We start from the raw sequence: 26,470 nt of genomic DNA, 5'->3' as shown, positions 1-26,470 counted from the left end.
CTTCTAATCAATTGTACCATTACGCCTTAAATCAGTTGTGCTCTCTAATTTACTCAATCTTGTCCAATTATTAATTTTTTTCATCAATTATTTTGTAAAATGAAAATATGACTCTATTGGAATTCCTTGTAGAATGACGATTTATTAGCGTGGAATGCAAAATTATAGCACAAGTGACAAGAATTTTAAAATATATTACACAATAGTTGGTAAAAAAAAGCTAAGAATTGCATCAGATTGATTGAAATTAGTAAGTACAGAGTAACCTATGATGAAATTAAAAGTGTAAGAGCACAAGTGATTCAGAGTATAAAGATTAGGGAGGTAAAATGAAAGGGAAAATGATCATTTACCCGATTTTAGGCTAAAAATTGCCCACTTGCTCCACCAACTGTTTTTTAACCCCATTTACCCAAAACACTCTAAGAGATTATTTCCCCTTTACCCAATTAATTCCTTTTTCTTTTTTTTTTGAGACTTTTTTGCCCTCTCCTTCTTTCTCACTTAGAGGGAGAACTCACCTTCCACCTTGCTGTGCTACGGTGACTAGTGGCCGGCGCAGTCTCCGGCGACCAGACTCCGGCAACCGGTGACCGGACTCCGGCGAACGGTGACTGGACTCCGGAGAACGGTGACCGGATTCCGACGACCGGTGACCGGATTCCAGAATCCGGCTATTATTGCCCCCCAGTAATCACATTACTGCCCCCCAATAATCATATTATTGCCTCCGAAAAATCATATTATTGACGCCCAGTGAATTGTATGAACTCCCAAAACCAAAATGAATACACTACAAGAACAATTGATCAATTTATAATCATATTACTGCCCCCCCCAGTAATCATATTATTGCCCCCCAATACAAAGTCTAATGTTTCTACTGCCTCCCAATAGACCACCAAAAATGCACCTTTTTGTAGGATTCACAGATAATTTGACTTTAATACACAGAAAACAACATGTAACTTATCAAAACACCACACTATAGTGATCCATGTCCCTCGTATCAAAGTCTACTGGGGCCAATAATGTGTCTACTGCCCCCCAGTAGACCATCAAACAAACCCGACCCGAATTCCCACATCGGGACCAGCGCCTTCGGGTGCTTCAAGCACGAGCAGCAGCGACTGGGACGATGGGCTTTGACGGTGGGCTTGAGGTCGGCGAAGATTACGCCTAGGACATGCTTGCCGGCATCGATCTCGGAGAATAAGATGGTGGGCTTTGAGTGTGGGCTCGACGTCGGCGAAGATTACGCCTGGGATATGCTTGCCGGCACCGATCTCGGAGAAGAAGATGGTGGGCTTTGACGGTGGGCTCGAGTTCGGCGAAGATTACGCCTGGGACATGCTTGCCGGCACCGATCTCGGAGAAGATGGTGCTGAAGGCGTCGTGGCTCAACATCTGGCAGTCCGGCTGGGGGGGGGAAGGGGGAGAGAGAGGGAGAGAGAGAATCAGTGAGGGGGGAGAGAGAGAGAGAGAGAGAGAGAGAGAGATTAAAATGAGGGTAATTATGTCAGTAGAAGTTAGATTGGATAAATGGGGTCAAAAAACTCTTAGTGGAGCAAGTGGGCAATTTTTAGGTTAAAATTGGGTAAGTGGTCACGGCCCCAAAATGAAAGTTGTCCTACTATCAAAAATGAATTTCAAGTTTTTAAATCTCAACTCTTAAAATTAAATATTTAAGGATAAGTGACCCTGTAATTAACATTAATTCTATTATCATTATTTCAGTAAAAATTTTCGCTCTAAATCTTAATTGTTTAACATCTAGGTGGGACCAAAAGTAAAAACTTTTCTTTTATCCAAAAAAAAAACCAATATCCAAAAAGAATGATTAAACTTAAACATGATAGCTTAAGGTCCAGCAACCCTAACCAAGTGGTGTAATTAACAGGAGTTGCCAATGGCAAAGGAGGAGCTGCTTAAGAAATTTTTGAAGATACTGTATCTCAACAATTTTGTAGGGTTATAGGTGATCCTTGCTTATTTGATTTTGCCGGCTTCAAAATCAGAAATTTAAATAAAAATGATATATTCATCCTTGCCGTTAACATAATAGTGCTTATACAGAAATACGTGCATCTGCAATTTCCATGTCCGTAGTACAAACGGCCAAAAATGTTAAAGAGTTAAAATATTCTGCTGTACATCAAAGTAATATAATGAATGTTTTTTTTTTCTTTTTCAAATTGAAACTTTCAGTAGGAAAACCAATCTAGAATAGATTATAGAGGGAACAATGCAGGCAACCTACAAAACTGTACCGTATGGTGCCATCTATACATTAGCACTTCACGGTTAATTAGCAAGTGAGACCAGGAGGGCGGGGATATGATTGATTTATTCCGAGATTTGCCCACCGTATGCATAAATAGCGCTACCATCGGCAGGAGTACCAAACTGCACAGGATGTCCATAATTAGCATGAACTTCCATACTTGTTGACGGCAGTACCAAACTGGTCACGGTATCCATTTCTTTCATGTGTCCAAGTTGATGAACTTGGATTCGGATAGTCAGGGTGGTCCGGGTGTCTATCAGCTAATATAGATGTTCTTTGAAATTTATTTTTACACTGCTGTTGGTGATCAAACCAGGGGGCAAATGTGCTGTTTGGACGTTTATTCCGTTTTTTCTGCAATTGTTTAACTTTGAAGGCTTTCTGCTCTTGTTGTTCTTGCTGTTTAACCTTGGAGGCGTTTTTCTCTTGTTGCTGTTGTTGTTCTTCAACCTTATTGGAGGCTTTCTGCTGTACTTTTTCTTGTAGTTTAGCCTCAGAGGTTCTCTGTTCTTTTTGCTGTTCTTGTTGTTCACCCTTGGAGGCTTTCTGCTCTTGTTGTTCTTGTACTTCAACATTTTTCAGCACCTTTTGCTGTTGTTCAACCTTCAAAACAAGAGAAGATAACGCTAAACGTCTCCGCTCCTTAACAATTTCAAGCGCAGCAATTTGTGATTCAATTTCTTCAGGTGGACATTCAGACTCGAGGTTGTAATCTTTGATACATTGAATAACAACTCGTAGATCTGCTATATGCTGGTCTGTAATCATATCCTGTGAGAAAAAAAAAATGAAAATTCAAGTTTTGATAGATGTACATTTTCCTAAGAGTTTCTGGATATAACTATTAAGGAAGCACTGTTGAATATCCAAAGAAGAGATATATAAGTCACCTTTTCATCCAGAGAATTCTTTCTCTTGGTTCTATTCCTGCAGCACCTCTTTCCATTATCAACATATTCTTTTAAGATTTGTACTGGGGGAAACTTGTCAAATAACTTCATGGTGTAAATCAACCCAACAGCCGCAATCAGTCTCTTCTTTCCAATAAGATCATAAATAATACTTTTCCAAGCAGAATCAGCAGAATCACAGGCTTCACGAAACTGCTCATTTTGAAACCCCTGCAAGTTCCTTGCGTCAATAGTGGTGGCAGCTTGCTGAAGATTTGGAGAAGAGATGGTTGCTTCATTTTGGGCTACTGGAGATTTTGTTTTTTCAATTTTCATAGGAGAACAGATGTTGCTATTTGCTACGCAGATGGAACGAAAAAAGAAAGTCAGTGATTTAGGATATCAATGAAATTTACAGCAGTGCTACTAATGCTTTCAGTCAAGTGGTGAGTTGTGGGGCGGGATGAACATAACTATTAGTACTACCTGGTAAATTACAAGTACCAAGATCTAGGATGACATGGTATCAGATGCAGAGTATATGTGGGTGAACATATGTCAACTTAGATTCTTAGGAGATAACTGAGAGGAAAACATAAAACAAAACATGCTATTAGTGAAAAGCCTTAAACAACGTAGTTACAAAAATGGTGGAAATATGGAATCATCATGCAGAGAATATCAATGAGGTCTAAAGAGTAAACAATTCTGATATCTGTCATTCTGTCGTCTAAAATCATAGCTTGCGAAATCTTCTTAGTTATTAACTATTCTCTAGTGCTGCTCTGAAACCCAAAATCATAAGGCATATCCAATACGGAATGTACCCAATGTTACCCTACCATAAGCATTGGATCACCCTTTACTCCACATCAAAGGCATCAGTACTATAATAAACTAGAGATGGAGCAGAAGAACAAAAGGTTGTTAATGGAATTTCAAAGATAATGTGGAGTTATGGAAAATCTTCTACAATAAGCATTTAGTAATGTAGAATCAGAACAGAGAAAGTAATTATTATGGGAAAGTGAAGCACAGAGAATGCAAAACAAAGACTTAGCCCTCCTGAATCCTGATCAGGGAATTGCAATAGGATTGACAATTTCTGAAATTGTCTGTTGAGATCCAAACTTGGCCTAAGAAGGGAAAGGTTGGACAACACTTAACCAATTAAGAACTAAAGAGGGTCAATGTTTATAGAATGTTACAATTCTATAAAAGGCAAAGAAGCATTCTAAAGCCTATAACATGCATGTTCAGGATAATATTGTACAATGAAATTTACTTCAATATCATGTAAAGTGATTTTTTCCTTTAATCATTAACTCATTCCATAACATGTCGAAAGCATATTGCTGCTGATATAGACTTCTATTTACTGACCTAAAAAGAGTAAGAACAATCAGAAATAACCCCTAAACAATTTTTTTTTTTTCAAAGATCATATACTAAGATACAAAATTTAAGTTGCTAAAAAGAGAAGCATGGAGTGTGGATTGTAAAATAGGGATTTCACTCCCCTACACAAAAGATAAATCAGATATAAAGAGCTTACCATGTGCCTTATCTGTGGTAGCAAGGGCCCGTGATAATTCTGTTGCTTGTTCATGCTGAGCAACTATATCAAGAAGACTGTGAAGCTCCTTCTCATTATAAGCAGAGGTCAATCCATAAGTAGTAACAAGCCGCAAAAAACCCAAAATCTCCAACCAGTTCTCACTCCCCACTTTCATCTTAGCCTTCCAATCAGTGGCCAACTTCATTGCTTCTTCTCTGACCTCTGGATTAGTTTGGGGTGAGACTCTCTTTAATTCTTCCAACAAAAGAATGCATGTCCTTCTAATAAGCACCAAATCAAACTCGTTCTCGACAGTCAAATTTGAAGTGTAAAACCCTTGCATTGCATCCAAAACCAATTTTGCTGGTTCTGATGCCTTTTGTTGGAGAAAGGATGAGATCTTGTTGCTTATTGAATCATTTCTCTTCATATGCTCATACATGAACAACTGCAAACTTCTACCGTCGGTAATATTGATGTTGGATTGATCACTTGCAGATGAAGAAACAATGGCATCGTTCTCTGGAGTCTTTTCCAATGGCCCAATCTTCACTTGAGCAACAACACCACATTGTTTCTTAGTCAACTCAAGCTCTTTGGCCGCCTGTTCAAGTTGACACTCTTTAACTTTCAGTTCCGAGGAGAGTGAATTCAAATCCTTTCCTCGTTCTTCAACCCATTTTTTAAATTCCTCCATTTTTGACTCTAATCGTTTCTCTTTCAATTCAACTTCCCTCTCTTTAAGTTCAAGCCTGCAGGACCACTCCTCCATTTGTCTATTTCGCAAACTGTATTCTTTCACTTTCAGTGTTTCCTCCTTCAATGTCTCCTCTTTCAATTTGAGCTCTTTCTCACATCCCTCAATCAATCTCTGCAACGTTTTAATTTGCTCTTCTTTCACATCAAATTCTTTCTTCTCCCCTTCAATCGACTCAAGAATCGCATCTAAGTCACTCTCTTTTGACTTAATACTCTCACGGTATACATTCAACGACCGTTGTATCGCTCTCACTTCCTCCTCCTTAGAGTTGGCCAACTTGGACTTCTCTTCAATACTCTTCTCAATCCAACTCAATTTCTCCTCTTTTGACTCGATGATTTCGTTACGCTCCACAATTGCCCCATCAATCACACTTAGCTGCTCCACTTTCAACTTAGCATCCTCACGGTACTTGTTCAGCTCCTTCTCCTTACACTCAACCTCATTCAATTTCTCTTCAGTTCTTCTCTCAACCCAACTCAGTTTCTTCCCACTCTCTTGAATCCGTCTTTGGATCAATCTACACTCCCTCTCCTTGTCTATAACCAATTTCCGTATTTGCAAGACTCTCTTCTCTTCACGTTCAATCTCCTCACTGTGCTTTTGAATCGATCTCTTTATGTCTATAACCTCCTGTACTTTCTCATCAATCAGCTTCTCAACTCCAAACAACTCGTCCTTCTTGGATTCCATCTCCGACTTCAAGTTTGACTCCTTGGCTTCCAACTGCTTCTCTCGTTCCTGAAGCTCTTCGAAACGAGTCCGGATAGCATTCCGGGTCGAATCGAAGTGTTCCTGGAGGTCCTTCCATTGAATGCTGAGAACGAGTATGGAAGACGCTTGGGAATGCAAGGTCTCGTACGCCTTGCCTAGACTCCTCTGCTTCAACTCCGATACTTTCAAATCGGATGCTATCTTCTCCATGGTCACTGCTTTTGCTATGACATAAAAAAGCAAAACCCTAAGGCTTTGAAAAACAAGGAAAACCGTAATAATGGCGCTTTAGAACGAGCGAGGAGAAGAAAGAGGCGTTATTGTCATACCGACAAAGGTAAGATGGCCCACAACCCTGGATGGCCGACAATGCTGGCTTAAATCGTGCCATTATATTAGGAATATTCTTTTGTAATAATATTTTTGTAATAGGACTTGATTGGTGGAGAAGAAACTTGGTATCAGAGAATGTCTGCTCCGCTGTACGTGTTCTTTTGGCCGATTAATCTTTGTGCTCTTTTGGTCAATTAATCGGTTTTAGATCGACCCGTCCAACTCTCAGTCAGGCGACCTTGTTCTTCATCCTCAGCCAGGCGTAACTCTCAGTCTCTCTCATAGAGTCATAGTCTCATCTGAAATTTCATAAACCCAGATGCCAGTAACCAATTATTTCAACCAAATCTCCATACTCCAATCTGAATGCACGGAACGGCCTGAAATCTTACTTGGGGATAGCTAATTAGTGGAAGCCGAACTGAGGAAGAGCTGCAGATCGGAGCTGCGGAAGTGCGGCGAGCCGGCGACTGTGAGCAGACCGGAGGTGCGGAGCGGTGACTATCCTGCTTCCGCCACTGACCTCACGTACAATCCTCCTCTGTGTTTTGTGTTTTTTGAAGGGTGACAGAGAGGAAATTAGCTTCCCTGTACAACTATAATTTGCTAGAAAAAAAACTATAAATTACTACGGTTACTTTTTGATGTGACATTATCTTACCTTTAAATCTATATCTCAGTAAAATTCAAGATAATTATTTTAAGCATAGAATCCGAGTCCGACATAGAGAGAGAGAGGAGAAGAAAAGAAGAGGAGGCAGATCGACTAGGGGTTTGGAGCACGCCCACTTGGTATCATCACGTGCTGCACTAGAGCACGCATGTTCATCTTAGTGATCTTACAGCTCCCAACACTCTGCAGCAGAACCCCCCTCCCCTTTTAATTAAACCCTTTCTGCTGTAACAACCCACAAACCCAATAACCCATAAAAAAGAAGAAGAAGAAAGAAACGGCCTCCGTTCCTTTTTTTTCTTTCCAGCTTTTCATACCTCCACTTTCAACTTTTCATAGCTCTAGACAAGCTTTTCAACTTTTCATATCTCCACTTTATTTAAAAACTTCTTTATAAAAAAAAAAATAATAATAAAGAAAGATGCTGGATTTGACCCCAGTGCCTCCCAGGCTGGAGAAGCTGGCTCGTGAGGTTGTGGTTGTTCAAAATGTAACAGATAACTCAAAGTTTGGTGTCAAGCTTGATGGCACAAATTAGGCAAAAGTTTATGAAGATTCATATTCAAGGGATCGGAAAGTGGAGTTATGTTACTGGTAGCACTGCAAGACCTGCTGCAGGACCAAAGGCCGATAAATGGGATACGGCAAATACTAATGTGATGAGAATTTTTCTCAAAACTATGACTCCAGAGGTAATGCAATTATTTGCTAATTTTGATTCTCCCAAGGCAATTTGAGACTCTGTTGCTGCTACCTATTATGATAGAAGTGACTTTGCTCGTGTTCATGAATTGGATGCCAAATCTTTCAAAAAACTCAAAGTGGACTACCTGTTGCAACGTTTTATATATGCAAATTTGAAGACAATCTGGCAGGACCTTGATTAGAGAAATCCTAATCCTATGACTTGTGAAACAGACATCACTTCCTACAGGACTGAGCAAGATAAGATGCGTGTTCATACTAAAAAGATGAAGCCACAAAGCTACTGCCAAGGGTCTTCATACTGAAATATCTGGTTTAATGATCCAAGGTAGATCACCTCAACCTTCTCAGTATGGGAATTTATATCTTGTTCCATCTCCTAATCAGTATCGACCTCGGAATCAGGGATATCAACAGAATCAGAATTATAACAGAGGGCTGGTTCCGATCAATAACCAAATGACTTGCAACTATTGCAAGGAAGTTGGTCATTTCAAGAATCAATGTCCTAAGCTGCGAAGATTTAATTCCAACAATTCCAACTGGAGATGAGCGAGTAGTACTGGAGGGAATAGAGGTCAGATAGGCAAAGCAGCAGTCCAATTAGTGCCAGAGGCTGATTTCTATGGTGTTGAAGGACAAGACCTTTCTATGTATAATGTTTCCGTGCCTAAGGAAACTCGAGGTAAAATTAGTATTGCTTTACATGTTTCTAACTTTACTGGTAGTGATACATGGATAATTGATTCTTGTGCGACTGATCATATGACCTACGACAAGTCTTTCTTTGTGTCTATGTCATCTCCTTGTATATCTCATGTCTCTAATGCAAATGGTGTGTCTTTTCCAGTCTTAGGTATTGGGACTATTCAGGTTACACCATCCATTGTGTTACATGATGTCCTTTATGTGCCCTCGTTATCTCATCATCTTTTGTCTATATCTCAAATCAATTCACAAAATAAGTGTTTTGTAACCTTTTATCCAATGTATGTTGTTTTTCAGAATATGTACAATCGGGTGATCATTGGCAAGGGAGACTGCATGTTTCACTTGGATTGCATGTACGCAGGACGAACACAAGCAACAGAAACAGCCTTTGGCCCTGACATTGAGTTCTGATCTGCTGAGTGAGTTATGGTTGTGGCACAGACGTTTGGGCCTTCCATCTTTTGGAGTTATGAAGAAGTCCATGCCTTCGTTATTTTTGGGAATAAATGATTCTAGCTTGCGTTGTGAAACTTGTTCTTTGGCTAAGAGTACGTCATAGATCTAGTTATCCTTCCAGCTTTCATTCTAGTACTATGCCTTTTGAGTTAATTCATTCAGACTTGTGGGGCCCTTCTAAACATTCTACCCTTTCTGGAATGCGATATTTTGTGTTAATCATCGATGACTTTACCTGACTGTCCTGGGTTGTTAAGTCAAAAGATTCTATTTTCTCTGCCTTTACAGCTTTTCATAGTCTTGTTCGTACTCAATATGATGCTCATGTTAAGGTTTTTCTTTCCGATAATGGGGGTGATTTTGTTAATCATTCTTTTCAGGAATATTTCCAACACCATAGCATAACTCATCAAACTTCCTGTCCATAGACACCTTAGCAAAATAGGGTGTCTGAACGGAAAAATAGTCATATTTTGGATATGGCTCGGTCTCTTTAACTTAGTGCTAACATGCCTAAGTACCTTTGGGGAGAAGCCGTTTTGTGTGCCTCTCATCTTATCAATCGCCTTCCATCTGCCATTCTTCAAGGTCGTATCCTACTTGAGCTCTTGTCTAACTACGTTTCTATCCCATCATTTAATACCCTTCCTGCTCGTGTCTTTGGTTGTGTTGCCTATGTTCATCTGTATAAAAATCAAAGGTCAAAATTGGATGCTAGAGCCCTTAAGTGTGAGTTTGTTGGGTATGGTTCTCATCAGAAAGGTTACAAATGTTATCATCCTCAATCCCAGAAGTTTTATGTCACTATGGATGTTACTTTCAGTGAAGATACTTGTTACTTCTTGCCTTATGTGACTCCTCGTCAGGGGGAGAAGTCTTATTATTATGAAAATTTGTTCAATGGGCAAGATGGGAGTCTGGCATCTGAGTTCTCAAGGTTGGAATACTTAAGAACGAAGCTGGAAAAGGAGGACAGAAGCTCTACCGACCCATCATCCGAGTTAGAAACGGAAAACAGGGAAAACAAGAGTTCGGCCGGAGAAGAAGCTTTGGGCAATGTGTTACCACTTGGTCAACCAGATCAGTCCGACCAATCGGCTGGGGAGTCTATTTCAGACCCTATTTCCGATGAGGTCCTGCAATCTTCTGATGGTGTTTTAAACAATTCTTCCATCTCTCCATCTCCTTCAACGGTCTCACCTGCTCAATCATCACCCAAGGTATATCCTAATCCTTCCTTGTCTAATAATCCTTCTGTGTTAGGTAGTGTTCCCACAAAAATCTTGCCCAGTCGTTTAACCCGTGGTCAGCCTCCGAAACATTATGAACCTACTCTAAGTGCTAAGACTAAATACCCTGTTGCTAATTATGTATCAACCCATAGGTTATCTAAATCGTATGTAGCCTTTGTTAATCAATTATCTTATGTGTCTCTTCCTATTAAAGTGCAGGATGCCATGAAGGATGAGAAGTGGATGAAAGCAATGACAGTCGAGATGGATGCTCTTGAGAAGAATTGTACGTGGGAGTTAGTGTCATTACCACTTGGGAAGAAAACAGTTGGTTGTAGGTGGGTGTATACAGTGAAACATAATTCAATGGTTCGGTCCTACAAGGCAAGATTAGTGGCTAAAGGCTATACTCAGAAGTATAGCGTGGATTATGATGAGACATTTGCACCAGTGACAAAAATTAACACAATTCGGGTACTTCTTTCGTTAGCTGCTAATCTTGATTGGCCTTTGCAATAATTTGATGTTAAAAATGCATTCTTGCATGGTGATCTACATGAAGAGGTTTATATGGATTTGCCTCCTGGATATGATACTTCCATTGGATAGCAGGTGGTATGCAAATTGAAGAAGTCTCTTTATGGCTTGAAGCAGTCTCCTAGAGCTTGGTTTGGCCGGTTCACCAAAGTCATGAAGAAAATTGGATACCGGCAGAGCAATTCAGATCACACCTTGTTCCTTAAACATCGGTGTGGTAAAATAACTGCCTTGATTATTTATGTCGATGACATGGTTGTAACAGGTGATGACATTGAGGAAATCCAAAAGCTACAAAGTTAGTTATCTTCTGAATTTGAGATGAAAGATTTGGGTAATTTGAAATATTTTTTTGGAATTGAAGTTGCTCGTGGGAAGGATTGTGTTGTGTTAAGTCAGATGAAGTATGTCCTAGACTTGCTGACAGAAACAGGTATGCTTGATTGTAAACCTATTGATACTCCTATCGAGCATAACCATCGGTTAGCAGAGTATTTGGATCAAGTACCCACAAATAAAGGGAGATACCAGAGGTTAGTTGGACGGTTGATTTATTTGTCCCACACTAGACCAGATTTAGCCTATGCAGTTAGTGTGGTGAGTCAGTTTATGCATAATCCTAGTGAGACCCATATGGATGCTGTATTTCGTATTTTGCAGTATTTAAAGTCTGCTCCAGGGAAGGGATTAGTTTTCTCAAAGAACAATCACTTGGATGTTTCCAGATACACAGACACAGACTGAGCAGGTAATATTATAGATCACAGGTCTACTTCGGGCTACTTCACGTTTGTGGGTGGTGATAGGAGCATTTTAATGCGGTATTTTAATAGTTAATTCCTCACATTTTGCTTAGTTAATTCCTTAACTGAATCGATTTTTAATTCAATTTCTATTTTTAGGTACATTGGAGTAAATGAAGGTGAAATGAGCGTTAGGTCCATAATTACCTGGAAATGATGGAAAAAAATGGAAATGTACTAAAAGATCAATTTTACACATATTCCTACTCCGGCTAGGAGAAACCAAGCCAAGCAAAGAAGAAGGAGCGGCCGCCTGACCAAATGAACTTCAAATGAGCTGAAACCTTCCAGATCCATTCTAGACACCCAAAGGATCATTTCTTATGAAGAGTGCCAGAGAAAAATATGAGTGGAAGGCCTTCAAACAATCAGCCCAATTCTCTACAGAAGCAAAACCGGAAAACTGGACCTGTAAGAGGTCCAGCAGCATTTCCGGCCCAACCACATGGCAAGAAATTCTGAAATTTTACCACAGTAATCTACACTCATGGTGGATAATTTCATATGAAGAAGTCGAAGGCATATAATGAAGTCTTGTTAGAGAAATAATTGAAGGAATAAAGGGGAAGAAACTGACTTGAAAACAGCTCAACACCACATATTCATGTTTCCCACCCACATGAAGAAAGCATTTCTTTTTCCTTGGATACATTTTTCTACTCTAAAAGATCATCATCACTTCCACATTTCTTCACCTTCATGCTTTGCTTTCATCATTACCTCATCTTTTACATATTTTACAAACCACTCTCATACTCCACTTTCATTATTTTTCTTCATCTCATCATTTCACTCTTCTTTTTCCTCCCTATTTAAACACCTTCTCCTCTCACTCTCAATCACCAATTCCTTCATCCATCTCATCTTCTTTGTCTCTCCATTTCCTTTCCATTTTCCCACCAATTCCTTCATCCATCTCATCTTCTTTGTCTCTCCATTTCCTTTCCATTTTTCTCTCCATTCTCTAGTTTTAAGTTTCTGCATTTTTAAGCAAAGAGAAGAAGAGAAGAAGAAGCCATGAAGCCTCCTAGCCGTCATCATCCACCTTGTGCCGTGATAGTGAAGTCTTGCTTTAAAGATTCAAGATCAACGTCTCAAGCTCTTCATCATCCACTCCCTTCATGGTGTAATTCTATCTTTTTCCTTGTAATTTCTTTTGGTTTTCTTTGTTTAGATTTGTAGAACTATGAATTCTAGTTAACAAATAATGTTAAGGGCAAAGTTTAAAGCCCGTTTATATGTTTTGAGATAAAGTTGTGATTTCTATATGTTGATTTTTATGTTGCTTATGTGGGTTTGTTTAATTAAATTTGCATGATAGAAAACTTTTGTATTTTAATCTTATGTGGTTGCAAACACTTAGGGTTTTGATATAATTGGTGCTAGGTTTAAGAACATGAAATCGACTTTTCGTTTTGTGTAAACTTGAATCAAAGTAGTAAAGGTTTTGTGCAAAGACCGAATTTAATTAAAGAGGATTGCAATTAGGTGGACTTTTCCATACTAAGTTGTACACTTGAGTTGATAGCCTTTCTCTATGTCTAATGCGTTGAACATGTCATGATTGACTAGCTTTCTAGGGCTTAATTGCATGTTTGATAGGATTAATCTAGGTGCTTTCGCTTAGGTTAATTAGCATTGAAAAGTAAAATATGGGAAATCATTTGCTTTCGAATGTTTCACATGATCAACTCCTCTCTCATGACATTTAAAATCAACTATATGAATTGTAATTGGATTTCTTGCATATGGATGTGGTTTTGATCCACCCTTGTATATATGTTTTTACATTTTCTTTATTTTCTTTATCTTAATTTTCAATTCTATAATTCTTAAACCCCCCCTTTTTATTTTGTTACTTGTATATATTTCTATTCTTTATTTTATTTTTGTAAATAATACTTTATTATTCTAATTCTTTATTTGTTTATACAATTGTATATATTTATATTCTTTATTTTATTTTTGTAAATAATACTTTTCTTTATTTGTTTCACAATTACAAGTGTACCCTCAATCCCCGGAATAGAACGATCCCTATTTGCTTATACTACTAACGATATTTTCAGGGTTAAATTGCGCGCTTGCTAAAGGCGCGTCAGGTGGTAATTTGGTTACTTGGAAGAGCAAGAAACAAAAGGTGGTGGCTCGCTCCAGTGCAGAAGCAGAATATAGAGGAATGGCCCGAGAACTTTGTAAGATGTTGTGGTTGAGAAATTTGTTGAGAGATTTGGGGTTCATGCCAAAAAAGGCTATGCCGCTTTATTGTGATAATAAGGCTGCAATTGAAATTGCTCATATACCGGTTCAACATGATCGCAAGAAACATGTGGAGGTAGATCGACACTTCATTAAAGAGAAGCTGGATGAACAGGTCATTTTGTTTCCCTTCGTTCCTACTGAAGAGCAATTGGCGAATATTCTTACAAAGGCTCTATCGAGTAAAGCCTTTTATGACTCACTTGACAAGTTGGGCATCCGTGATCTGTATGCACCAACTTAAGGGGGAGTGTTGGCGTGAGTCATACTGACAAAGATGGCCGACAACCCTAGAATGCTGGATGGCCGACAATGCTGGAATGCTGGCTTAAATTATGCCATTATATTAGGAATATTCTTTTGTAATAATATTCTTTTGTAATAGGACTTGATGTATATATATACTCTGTTCGTAGAGAAGAATGATATCAGAAAATTCCCACCTTCTTTCTGACTGTTATGTTTTTCGTTGCACTGTAATGATCATCTAAATCAATACGACCACGAAGTTCCCCCCTATTTCACGTCTTTCTGATTTTCCGCTCGTAATTGGAGTTGACCACTCTTTTTTTTTTTTTTTTTTTTGAAATAATGGGGTTTGGAACCCAGTCAAGTTGACCACTCTTTTGTTTGGAAATTATTTTTATTCATTCCCAAAAAAGGAAATTATTTTTATTGACGTTTGACTTTCTGTTTTTAATATTTAAGTCACTTTCCTTTGTTTACAAAAAAAAACGCCTAATTATTATTATTATTATTCCTTTCAACAAAAAAAGAAAAGAAAAACGTCTAATTGGTGCACTAGTATAAATGTGGTTCATTCTCTAAGTTTTTGATGTACAACATTGCTTGTACTTATAGTTTGTCATATAAAATTTCTATCAAATGGAAAACTCTGCACCTAAATCGATTTTCTTGGTTATCATGACCTTTCTACTCGTTGCTTACTGTGAGTGACTGTCTCTCCAAATCGTTCACACACACACATATATGCACATAGTACTCTGCAATATTTTTGTGATGGATTGAATTATTTGTTGGTTTTTAGGAGTATAACAAACTATCAAATAGAGTTTTGGTTTTTGAAACCCTAAATTTACGCTACCTACACCTCTTAATTGGATTAGCCCAAGTTCAATTTGATGTGATGGATCTAATGTTAACATACGTAATCCATGCAAGACTTGATTAGTTGATTAATTAGCCCCAGTTCATACGTCACAAGATATAGATGATTGTGATTTTTGTATTCTTAATTTTTATCAAATTATGGCTATTATGCATATATTAATAAAAAAATATTGATTGATTATTGATTACTTGGGTGCAGGCTTGCCCGTATTGAAGGCTAATGGATACACTAGTTATTATGATTCCAGTGAGATTGCACCTGCACCACAAATTCAGGTGACTTGTATATGGGCTTGGGAATGCATTTTCGCCTGTCCCAACGGGTGCAACCCTTACAAATGCGTCAAAGGACATTGTGCATGTACTTGTCGTTGAAGAAAATTTGTTTGATCAAATCATGTTCGTCATTTGGTTTCAATAAATTTAGAGAGAGAAGTCTGGCTTTCCTATCTAAGATCTCTCTCTCATAATTGATATGTTTTCAATAAATTTTACTAATTATGTTTGTTCGTTTTTGTTTATAGTAAAAATCGAATTTAGTATATGTTCTCTCTCTTCCATATCATTTTCTCTTCATTTCTTGTGTAATATTTAATGGTGTAGAAAATAATGATGTATAGTGTAGAAAATAATGGTGTATTATTTCTACACCCTAACCTAAAGCCCTAAACATGAGGTAGCGTGAGGGATGATAAAGACAAAATAATCTCTAAAACCGAACGATATAGAAATATTGACTATATTTTTTTACATAAAATTAAGATTTTATTAAGAAATAAAAAAGAAAAGTAAAAGAGAAAACTAATGATTTTTTTTTTATGAGCTTCCGTAGAAGAAATTTATTAAAGAATAAAAGAAGAGATACAAAGAGGGACCAAACAAAACTCATTCGTGTTCTTGAGGCATATCGTTTTAATTATATTCTTGTAGGATGGGTGCGAACAATTATTCAGTCAGCTAAATTATTTATAATGGGAGGCCTGCGTTTATTAATTTCTATTTCTCTTGTGCAAGAGGAGTTTATCAAGGAGATCCTTTATCTCCGCTTCTTTTTTGTTTGGCGGAGGAGGTTTTAAGTCGTGGTATCACTAATCTAGTAAATACGGGTCAGTTGTAAAACGACCTAAGAGCAACCGAAAATGTAGTTTGTGCAAAAACTATGGACATAGAAAACCTAGATATCCAAAGAAGAATAGGGTACGTGACAAAGTCGGCCGTGTAAACATGATCATATGAATATCAGTACAAACAATGTGCAGCAGCCTCTAAAAAAAAAACCGAAGATTCGATTCGACGACTTAGTGAGATTGAAGTTTGATACATACTCTCTGTAATGATAGCAACATGTGGTGTTCTTTTTGTCCTTGATTTATATTCACAGTTCAGTTTGATAAACATGTATTTCATCATTTTCTTGACAACTGTTATACGTTTTCAGATCCTAGTAGATTTTGGAATCTTAATCTTAATGATTAAGTTTACATTTGTTGACAGTTTCATATTCCTATCTCTTTCTTTTTCCCTAACACAAGAGTTTGTATTGGTGATTTTCATTATGAATGAAATAATATAATTGGATCATTTTCTTGTGCTGTGAGAGTCCCACATTATTCTTTTGCACTTATACAATTAAGAATAAGACGTAGTAGGGTATCTAAGATCTAAAATAACATAAAGATCCCTCGTCGAGATGATCTTAACCTTTCACTACAAATTGGTTGGGCTTTCTCAACTCAGCTTCATCTTACTCAAGTCGACCTTGAAGAGAATGTGCCTCATACTCAAGTCGACCTTGAAGAGATTGTGCCTCATTTGGATTCTTCCTCGAATAGTTTTGCTTCATTGAGATCTTCCTTCAAGGGTTTTGCCTTATTGAGATCTTCTTCAAAGAGATCTTTCCTCTTTGACGAAATTTCCTCTCCTCGAAGAGATATTTCCTCCTTAACAAGATTTTCCTCATCGAAGAGATATTTCTTTAGTGAATTTTTTATTTTCACCCCAGATGCTGCTTCTGAGATTTTATATATTACTAACAAATGGGTCAATTTGGTGGTAACCAATTTGCAATTCACTGCCTAATGTGCAGATTGTGCGCAATCGGTTGGACTATTAACCCACAAGTCATGGTAATCAATTTGGCAGTAAATTAAGGGCAGATGCTCTAATGAGAATCACTATAAATCTATAATGATGATTAGCTAAAGATTTTTATGTGAAACTCATTGTTCAATTATATTTCGACAAATCAATCGTTATATGTTTAGATATTTTTGAGTAGATCATTTTTACAATTTTCCAACCAAATTAGAAGTCGTTAAAGCATTTATAATAGTGATTTATCATTTATGAACGTGAATATTTCAAATTTGACAGATTTGGTTCGTCCATTTATTTGATCTAATTCGATACTATAATGATTTTCAATTTTGTTAAAAATTTGTACAAGTGATCTATTACTAATTTTTTAGCTACTTAATGTGACTGATTATTTAGCTATATGAAGCTAAAACGCTAACCAACATGTTACTACTAGGGGATTGCACTAAGGTATCTCAAGTATATAAAGAACTCAAGTATCGATCTTTGGTTGCATACTTTGTATAAGTTTGTTAGGACATTTTAGTGATGCAATGTCTAGCACAAACACAAGATGACTTGTAACTTCCACAAAGAGGAGTTAAGGTACCAAGTATTTGAAATGGCTTAAAATCGTCCTAGACACCATAAAATGGAAGTTCGCTGAAAAAACCATGGTGGATCTATATGTATGCAAACTACATATGTGGAAGTGTAAATTACATGAAGATACAAAAAGACCATGCAAGTCAGTAAGTTAGAACAATGAGTTAGGAAAATGCATCTGATCAGATTAGAAATCTCAATATGGCTTTTGAAGGCCATACCCAGGGTGTCTATATACAAGAGGGCGAGGGTATGGAGGGAATGGATATATTCTAGGGAACTCATAATTAACGCCGTTGGCAGGCATGCTAAACTGCACGGGATTGTTGGAAGGAATACTAAACTGTCCATTGTAAAATGATGAACCTGGATTCGGATAGACTGGGTGCAATCCATATGGTCTTCCCGCTGATAAGGATGTCCGCTGAAATTTATGTTCCTGCTGTTGAAAGCTGGAATCAATTGTGCTGCATAAGCGTTTTTTCTGATTTTGTTTTTTCCGATCCTCCATAAATTTCTGTAGCACAACTATTTGTTTCTCAATGCTCTCGGAAGGGTATTCCGACTCAAGGTTGTGATATTTGATGCATTCAATAGCACGTCGTAGATCAGATATTCCTTCGTCTACAACCTCATCCTGTTGATGGAGCATGTCTTTTCTCTCGCTATTTTCCATGCACTTCATGGCCTTCTCAACATATTCTTTTAAGACTTGAGCTGGAGGGAACTTGTCTAATAACTTGAATTTGTGAATGCGTCCATAAGCCTTCACCAGTTTCTTCTCTCTAATAAAATTCTGAATAGCAATAATAGCATTAGCTGGGACAGTGGTAGCTGGTTGAAGATTAGGAGAAGAAAAGATTGCTGCTGCAGAACTTTTCGCATTCTTAGTTTCGACATCAGGAGCTTTCTTAGTTGTGACAGGAGCGACAATAATGTTGTTCTTGGCAGTTGGTTGAAGATTTCGAGAAGAAAAAGTTTCTCGTGCAGGCGATTCTGCTTTCTCATTTTTAACAGATGCAACACTAATGTTGTTGGCAGCTGCCTTATCTGTGGTACCAAGGGCTCGGGATAATTCAGTTGCTTGTTCATGTTGAGCTACTATATCAAGAAGACCTTGAAGCTCATTTGCATCATAGGCAGAGGTCAATTCATATGTAGTAACAAGCCGCAAAAATCCCAAAACCTCTAACCAATTCTCAGTCCCCACCGTCATCTTAGCCTTCCAATCACCGGCCAACTTTATTGCTTGTTCTCTCACCTGAGGATTAATTTGCGCCGAGACTCTCTTTAACTCTTCCAACAAAAGAATACATGTCCTTCTAATAATTACCAAATCAAACTCCCTATTGTCCACAGTCGAATTTGAAGGGTGAAACCCTGCCATTGCATCCAAAACCAATTTTGCTGGCTCTAATGACTCTTGTTGAAGAACAGCTGAGATTTCTTTGCTCACTGAATCATTTCTCTTCATATGCTCATACATGAATAGTTGCAAGCCTCTACCATCCCTGATATTGATTTTGGAATGATCACTTGCAGATGAAGAAACAATGGCATTGTTAGCAGCTGGGGTATTTTCCAGTGGCTCACTTTTTACTTTCATTTGACAACCAAATTGTTTCTTTGTCAATTCAAGCTCTTTGCTCTGCTCTTCAAGTAGTCTCTCTTTCACTTCAAGTTTCTTTTCGCGTTCTTGATGCAATTTTTCCATTGTACCACCTTTTACTTCAAGTTGTCTCTCTCTCGCTTCAAGTTGCTTTTTGCATTCTTGCTGCAACTTTTCCATTGTTTCACTTTTCAGTTCAAGTTGCCTCTCTTTCACTTGAAGTCGGTGGGAGGCTGCTTCCAATTTCTTTTCACGTTCTTGTATCGTACTTTCGACTGAACTAAGTTCCTTTTCCATCAACTGAAACTCATTGAGGGTCCTTTTATTAAGCGAGTCAAGTTCCTCTGCTTTTGACAAAACTTGCTTCTCTTTCAATTCTAATTCTCTCTCTTTACGTTCGAGATTACAGGACCACTCCTCCATTGATTTCTTTCTCGAGCAATGATCTTTCACTTTCAGTTCTAGTTCCCTCTTTATTTCCTCTCTTGACTTGAGTGTCTTAGAGGCATCCACTACTGATTTCTTGTGCTCTTTCAACTTCTCCTCCTCTTGCAGTCTCTCCTCTCTCAGTTTCTGCTCTTCTGTAACACGCTCTTGTTTCGGATCAAATGCTTTCTTCTCCTCCTCAATTGCCAATTTCAACTTCTCTTCGATATTCTTCTCAATCCGATTCAATTTCTCCTCTTTCACTTTAATTTGCTTTTCTTTCAAATCAAATTCTACACCCTGCTCCTTAATCCCCCTCTGAATCTGATTCAGTTCCTCACGAGATTTCTTCAACTTCTCTTCTATATTCCTCTCAACCCCATTCAATTCTTGAATTCGTCTCTCTATTTGTCTTTCCTTGGCTCCAAGCTCTTTCTCTGATTCGGTATGCTCTTTGATCAATAACTGGAGCGAATTCAAGTAGTTCTTGCTGTCTAGAGCCTCTGTTTGTTTCTCCTTAATCAGCTTTTCGAGTCCAAACGCCTCATTGACTTCGGACTGGATCTTTAACTCTTTGGCCTCCAACTGCTTCTCTCGTTCCTGGAACTCATTTGCTTTGGACTCCATCTTTAACTCTTTGGCATCCAACTGCTGCTCTCGTTCATGGAGCTCTTCGAGTCGGGTCTGGGTCGCATCCCGGATCGAATCTAAGCATCCCTCCAGTTCCTTCCACTGAAGGGTGAAGACTAGCATGGAAGATGCTTGGGAGTGCAAGCTCTCGTACATCTTTCTCATACTGTTCTTCTTCAACTCATATTCCTTCGAATCCAATGTCATCTTCTCCATAATCTGCTTACTGGTGAGTTAAAAAACAACCAAAACCCTAAGATCTTACCGCGTAAGATCTTAAAGTGGAAGGTTAGAAAAACAAGAAAGCCCTAAATCAATAACTTTGCACTCTGCACGGGAGGAGAAAGCGTAAAGCTTAAACAAGCTGAATCGCTAACGTCGCTCTCTGCAAGGAGAAGAGAAAGGCTAACCTAGAACCTAAATAGGGTCTCTTGAATCGCTAATGGTGCTCTGTGCAGGGGAGAGGAGAAAGCTTAAACTATTATGCTTTTCTTCCCGTCGTGAGCGTCATATATATAGGCATCAATTCCTATTTCCGTGTGGGGAAGGGAAAGGTGTAGGTAGCCTTGTCCTATTTGACTAGGGATTTACCGCTTAATCCTAATTCTTTTATGACTGTGATAAAGGAGTTTATCTTCTGTTATCTTCTGTTATCTGGTTTCCCATACTAGATTGGATCGAAGGGGGACAAAATTGACCTTTTCGCAGTTTACCGTCTGATATCAGGTTTCGTATACTACCTTGGATTGGAGGGGGTAAAATTGACCTTCCTTGCTCATGTTACCATATCACAATAAGAAATTTACTGTTTGTTTTTTTGGTTTTTTATTCATGATCTTTTTCCTTTTCTTTTTTTCCTATGGAGAAGAACAGTCTCATATTCTCATATATGGCATAAATACAAACTCTAATTTCTTATCGTTCTCCTACAATAGCATCCTCAACACTAGGTACAATCTTGTGAACAACAATTCACCATAGTATCTGCTTCTAGCAGTTCACTAATTCAAAGGAGATTTCTCCCAAATACTCTTGTTAGTTTGAAAGTTACAAAAAAATTCTGAAATATAGTGAAATCCCTCTGGCACAAGAGAAAGAGAAAATCACAGGTCTTAATTGATAACCTAATGAATTGAACCCCAATCTTTCTGGCTCTCTGCTGTTCCTTGGTGAATTTTTCATCAGGGTTTTATACGAACCACAAATGAACCTGCTCATAAATTTCAAAGAATATAATTACATCAAGGAATGTCCAAAGAAAAAGAAAATAACCACAGTTTGATTTATAAATGATTTAGAGACCATGTATACAAGACAAGAAGACGAGAAGTTGTGGGATATCTGTCAGATTCAGTGCCAGACATGTTAATGAGGAATCGCAACGGTAAAAAATAGATAGACAGATGTTACTATGTCAAAACCAAATGGAGTAAGAACAAAGAAGGAATATCATAATGGAGAAAGCAACACCCCCAACTTCATGGATAACACATCTCTACTTTGAAAATCATACACAAGAATCAGGACAAACAAAATTTGAGATATGAATTAGGCAAAAGAGGGTTAAACTATCAAACGGACTGCATGGATCCCACGAGTGAATAGAAAATTGGATCTACATTGGATCTCACCAGAATCGCCCCATTTATCCTCTTGGGGACAGGTTTAGTATGTCTGAGAAGTTCCCCCCCCCCCCCCCCCCCGCTCTCTCTCTCTCTCTCTCTCTCTCTCTGTGAGAAGAAATTAAGGATCTATTATAACATGAAAGTTGGATCTGCATTGGATCTCACCAGAATCGCCCCATTTATCCTCTTGGGGACAGGTTTAGTATGTCTGAGAAGCTCTCTGAGAAGAAATTTAGGATCTATTATAACATGAAATACATCACTCAGAACCAAGCCCTTAGATGCCTGCATTGGGATACATGAAAAATAATTTTTCTTTTTCATTCTTTAAACCTAGTACATAGGCCAAATATAGAAGAACCATCAAAAGGCTCAATATAAGATGCTTGTATTAGAAATAAATCAAGGTTTGAAGGACTACTGAATCAACTAACACCATTGATATTCCAAGAGATGGTCAAAAACAAAACCTAAGATGAAACTATCAGAGTCCAAGAATGAAAAAAACTCAGTAGACAGGTTAGCATGTGTTCGAATGGAACAGATACTTAAGCCCAGAACAAGTGCAGGATACATGGTTCAAAGGTACTTCTACCAGCACAGGTTATGGTCAAGACCTTCACCTTTTATCCAAGCAGCAGGGCTGGATAGAAGACTTTGACAAGAATGTCCTTTTTTACTGTTTATTAGGTGTTGCTTCAAATTTTACTATTCTCTAATTGAATATGGGTGAGTTAGAACAAGTCAAAAACCAAATACCAGGTGGCATTTGTCATATAATCAATCCATAATGTGGTCCATTGAGGCCATGACTAGGGGGAAACAAAGGGACGCCTTATTTACTACCTCAAAACATCAGATACTATACTCTTTTTGGTACAAAAACTGAAATGACACAGACATATGTGACTATATTGCAGACTGTCACTTAACAAATACGAGCGTAACAAGGAAGAATTCACTCAACAAACAATGAAGAATTTCAGGTCATCAACCTATCAGACAATAAAAGTCAAGCTACCCAACATATCATGGAGCTTCTATTCCTAAAGCCATATAAGGTATACTTAGATGGACAATCCATTACAAGGATCATCAGGCAATATAATCTTAACAAACCCCACAGTAGCTACTGATAGAGGGCAGTAAATTACTGAACATTTAGCTAAATGTAGTCACAATTCTGCAGCACTAAACAGAGAGATACTCACATGCAGGGAGGTGGGAAGTATCTGCAGAAACAGCACAAGCAATCCCCAAGTTATGAAGAGCCCCCTTTATGACTCCACAAGAGAAATGGAGATGCATGTTTGGTACTTGTGCCGCCTTGTTTTCAGCTGAGGCCTCAGAATTTTCTTGAGACACGTCTCCATTTTCAGCAGACGGATCAAGAGACATGCGTGAAAGCCACCGAAACCGATTATCTTGCAACACAAAGGTACCCTGCAAGACAAACACATGATATCTCATCCGACCCACACAAACACAACGAACGCCAATTCACATCGATTCTAGAAAGTTACCCTATGATTGGTCTTCAAGTTGTCTATCTGCTTCTTGAAAAGCTCAGACCAGAAATCCTTGCATATGAACTTAATTGCATCGAGATGATCAGTAAACCGAGGCCGCTCCATTGTATACCTAACAACCACAACTCAATCATTACTCTACACCCAAATACACATAACCTCAGTACCTCACTCCAATTCCAAAACTTTGATCAAGATTCATACCCAAAAAAAAATGAAGAATACTACATATACATTTTTGACCAACTCTACTCATGTAAAGCAATTTCCTTGAAACTAAAGTAGACATCTTTACATAAATTAAACACTGAAAATCACATGATCTCAAATTTCCCACATTTTCTCAACTCTACCAAATTGTCAACAGCTATTTCAGATCTAAAGCCCAAGTCTTGGAATCACAGAAAGCCCCAAATTGAATGAAATTAGGGCACAAAATTGGAAAGGAGAAGACTTTAAGAGAAGTAGTGATAATGTGCGGAGAGGTGTACCTCTCGGAGAGCTGATGGCCGACCTGGTAGCCAATAGCGTCGATCCTACTTGCAGCAAGCTCGGGCTTATTGGCGTATAAGCGATTGCAGTACATGGAGACCATCTCTGTGAGTAGACTATCCACACAGCTCTCTGAGACCTCTCTCCCCATTCTCTCTCTCTCTCTCTCTCTCTCTCTCTTCTTCTCTGAACTTTGGCTCTGCTTCATCTTTACTCTGTGAGTGAAATGATTTTCTATGTTGGGCAGTTGGGCTTATTGGGCTAACTTACAACACAGGCCTCATTAGAGACTTTCTTAATGTCTAGGCACCAAGTGAGTTAGGGCGAAACACATGGTCAAAGATTTCAGTCAGTCTACCATTTGTTCCTTGTGTCACACCGAACCAAGAAAAAAAGAAGTGAAAAATTTCGTAAAAATAGTACGACTACGAGATCAAAGATTGTCTAAGTGGTGAATTGGGTTAGAAATAGATTAGATTAGAAGTTCGATTCGATTCTGATGTACCCGAAAAAAAAAAGATTTTTTTAGCTATTTCATATTTGTTGGTGAGGTTGCGCTATCTTCGGCACTCCCATCTCATTTTTTTTTTTTTTTTTTTTTTTTTGAACTTTTTTTTTTTTTTTTTTTTTTTTTTGAAGGGGTTTGGAACCCAGCCTAACTGGGAGGCTCAGCCCCACGCCCGGATTTAATTAAAGAAAAAGAGAAAAATTACAAAAGGGAAAGGGGGACTAGACCAAAACCTCTCCCACAAAAAGAAAACAAAAGAGAAAAATCCAACCAAATCAACGATAATGGAGGACTCCTAAGGCATCATTACGAAGCTTAGAAAAAATCTCCATTGGAGGCGTAGGGAGCCAGCAAAGAGAAGGAAAGGCCAATCCCAAATTCGCCAAGCAATCTGCCACTGAATTGCCTTCCCTATGAATATGACTGCAATAAAATTGCATCGAATTAAGACGAGCTAAGCAATTGTGCCAATGAACACGCATAGGCCAAGGGGGCTTGTAGGTAGAAGACCTCAACCCTTCAATCACACCTATAGAATCACACTCTAACCAGAGAGTATGCCAACCAAACTGATAAGCAAACTCCACTCCAATAATCACTGCCATTAACTCCGAATAAAAAGCATTCTGGAAACCCAAGTTCTGACAGTAGCCTCCAATATAACGCCCACCAGAAATTCTAAATATGCCACCACATGCCGCCGCCCCAGGATTCCCTTTAGCAAGGCCATCAGTGTTGAGTTTAATCCAGGAATGAGTCGGAGAAAGCCACCTAACCATACGAGGGATGCGCACCTGTTGAATAATGGGCTGAACTCCAAATTCCTTAAGAATATTTACATCCAGTAAACCTTTCGAACTACCTGGAAAGTAGGGTGCCGCAAAACGAACCCAAGATTTAATTGAACAAAGAACACGCCAGAGAGAGGGCTGCTTATTATCAAAGACCAGCTTGTTCCGCACCTTCCAAATCTGCATCAGAGTAAAAAGACCCGTTGCTAACCAAACATTAGCTAATTGAGAAGAGAATCTCTTACCAATAAAAGCATTCCAGAAGTCGTCAAGAGACCCTTGAGAAGGCAATGAAGTGCCAAAACAACAAGCTAACCACTGCCAAATATGTTGAGCAAATGAGCAATTGAAGAAGAGATGCACTGAATCTTCCACACACCCCAAAGAGCATAAGGGACATTTCGAAACAAGGGTAACCCCATGACGCTGGAGCTGCAAATCAGTGGGTAACCTATCATAGAAAATCCTCCAAGCTAATAAGGAATACCGGGGAGGAATAAAAGAATTCCAAATGCTAGTAGCCCAACTTTTTTTATTGAACTTCTGACGAACCAACTCATAACCATCAGAGAAAGAAGGGACCCCAGAACTGGAGTGTTCCCAAATGAGACAATCACTTTCAGCTTGGAGGGGGAGAGTAATGTTGTGGATCTTTTGTGCAATATGTGGATACAGAGAGTAAAACCGAGCTGGCAAGGACCATTGCTGGTTAGCAATAAAGTCAGAGACAAGAGCATGCAGCTGTGGAGAAAGTGAAACACGTTGCAACTCCTCTAAGATTGGAACATCCAACCATTTATCCGACCAGAAATTCACCATAGAACCATTGCCAATAAGCCATCTGGAGTTCTGATATATTAAAGGGAGAGAAACTTTCAAACCATGCCAGATTGAAGAAGTAAAAAACTTTAATCTCATAAACCGCGAAACGAAAAAGCGGCGCCGAGCAAAGAGACCCCAGGGAGAGGTTGAGGTGAGAGTTCCCCAGCTAAACCGAAGAAGCGCTGCTTGGTTAAGAGCCTTAGGGTCCCGTAAGCCGAGCCCCCCCTCAATCTTAGGAGTACAAACCTGACTCCAAGATACAGTAACCATCTTTCGTATCGCCAGGTCTCCAGACCAGATAAAATTC

The 26,470-nt window shown here is 38.6% G+C and overlaps 3 protein-coding genes across 5 annotated transcripts; all 3 read right to left on the bottom strand.

The window, feature by feature from the left end:
- Positions 1-2,073: 2,073 nt before the first annotated feature.
- LOC112191930 (putative leucine-rich repeat-containing protein DDB_G0290503) lies at positions 2,074-7,394 on the bottom strand. 2 transcript variants are annotated; one of them, XM_040516144.1, is made up of 4 exons: positions 7,204-7,394; positions 4,733-7,083; positions 3,178-3,536; positions 2,074-3,058 (listed from the first exon to the last, which is right to left on the bottom strand). In XM_040516144.1, the coding sequence occupies exons 2-4, from the start codon at positions 6,417-6,419 to the stop codon at positions 2,426-2,428; spliced, it is 2,679 nt and encodes an 892-aa protein (XP_040372078.1). In that variant the 5' UTR covers positions 6,420-7,083; positions 7,204-7,394; the 3' UTR covers positions 2,074-2,425. The 2 variants fall into 2 exon arrangements, with proteins under 2 accessions (XP_040372078.1, XP_024187183.1); XM_024331415.2 differs by lacking the exon at positions 7,204-7,394 and having other exon boundaries at positions 4,733-6,433; positions 6,539-7,165.
- Positions 7,395-17,793: 10,399 nt separating this feature from the next.
- On the bottom strand, positions 17,794-21,154 carry LOC112192970 (GRIP and coiled-coil domain-containing protein 2). 2 transcript variants are annotated; one of them, XM_024332935.2, is made up of 2 exons: positions 18,771-21,154; positions 17,794-18,635 (listed from the first exon to the last, which is right to left on the bottom strand). In XM_024332935.2, the coding sequence occupies exons 1-2, from the start codon at positions 20,610-20,612 to the stop codon at positions 17,928-17,930; spliced, it is 2,550 nt and encodes an 849-aa protein (XP_024188703.1). In that variant the 5' UTR covers positions 20,613-21,154; the 3' UTR covers positions 17,794-17,927. The 2 variants fall into 2 exon arrangements, with proteins under 2 accessions (XP_024188703.1, XP_024188705.1); XM_024332937.2 differs by having other exon boundaries at positions 17,794-18,639; positions 18,775-21,154.
- A 216-nt stretch (positions 21,155-21,370) lies between these two features.
- Positions 21,371-24,248, bottom strand: LOC112191551 (trafficking protein particle complex subunit 6b). The gene is made up of 4 exons (XM_024330914.2): positions 24,042-24,248; positions 23,545-23,662; positions 23,233-23,464; positions 21,371-21,606 (listed from the first exon to the last, which is right to left on the bottom strand). The coding sequence occupies exons 1-4, from the start codon at positions 24,191-24,193 to the stop codon at positions 21,578-21,580; spliced, it is 531 nt and encodes a 176-aa protein (XP_024186682.1). The 5' UTR covers positions 24,194-24,248; the 3' UTR covers positions 21,371-21,577.
- Positions 24,249-26,470: the final 2,222 nt, after the last annotated feature.

This window comes from Rosa chinensis, chromosome 3 (assembly GCF_002994745.2).
Source record: "Rosa chinensis cultivar Old Blush chromosome 3, RchiOBHm-V2, whole genome shotgun sequence".
Classification (NCBI taxonomy): Eukaryota; Viridiplantae; Streptophyta; class Magnoliopsida; order Rosales; family Rosaceae; genus Rosa; species Rosa chinensis.
The sequence above is the reverse complement of the archived record's forward strand: the minus strand, read 5'-3'. Positions and strand labels throughout refer to the sequence as shown.

Excerpts from the sequence above, each read along its gene's own strand:
- LOC112191930 (XM_040516144.1), bottom strand. The coding sequence starts at position 6,419 with ATGGAGAAGATAGCATCCGATTTGAAAGTATCGGAGTTGAAGCAGAGG. Across the intron at positions 3,537-4,732 it reads TACCACAGATAAGGCACATG|CAAATAGCAACATCTGTTCT; the intron begins GTAAGCTCTTTA and ends CCATCTGCGTAG. Across the intron at positions 3,059-3,177 it reads AGAATTCTCTGGATGAAAAG|GATATGATTACAGACCAGCA; the intron begins GTGACTTATATA and ends TTTTTCTCACAG.
- LOC112192970 (XM_024332935.2), bottom strand. The coding sequence starts at position 20,612 with ATGGAGAAGATGACATTGGATTCGAAGGAATATGAGTTGAAGAAGAAC. Across the intron at positions 18,636-18,770 it reads GTACCACAGATAAGGCAGCT|CCTGATGTCGAAACTAAGAA; the intron begins GCCAACAACATT and ends ACTAAGAAAGCT.
- LOC112191551 (XM_024330914.2), bottom strand. The coding sequence starts at position 24,193 with ATGGGGAGAGAGGTCTCAGAGAGCTGTGTGGATAGTCTACTCACAGAG. Across the intron at positions 23,663-24,041 it reads GGCCATCAGCTCTCCGAGAG|GTATACAATGGAGCGGCCTC; the intron begins GTACACCTCTCC and ends TGTGGTTGTTAG. Across the intron at positions 23,465-23,544 it reads ACTTGAAGACCAATCATAGG|GGTACCTTTGTGTTGCAAGA; the intron begins GTAACTTTCTAG and ends TTTGTCTTGCAG.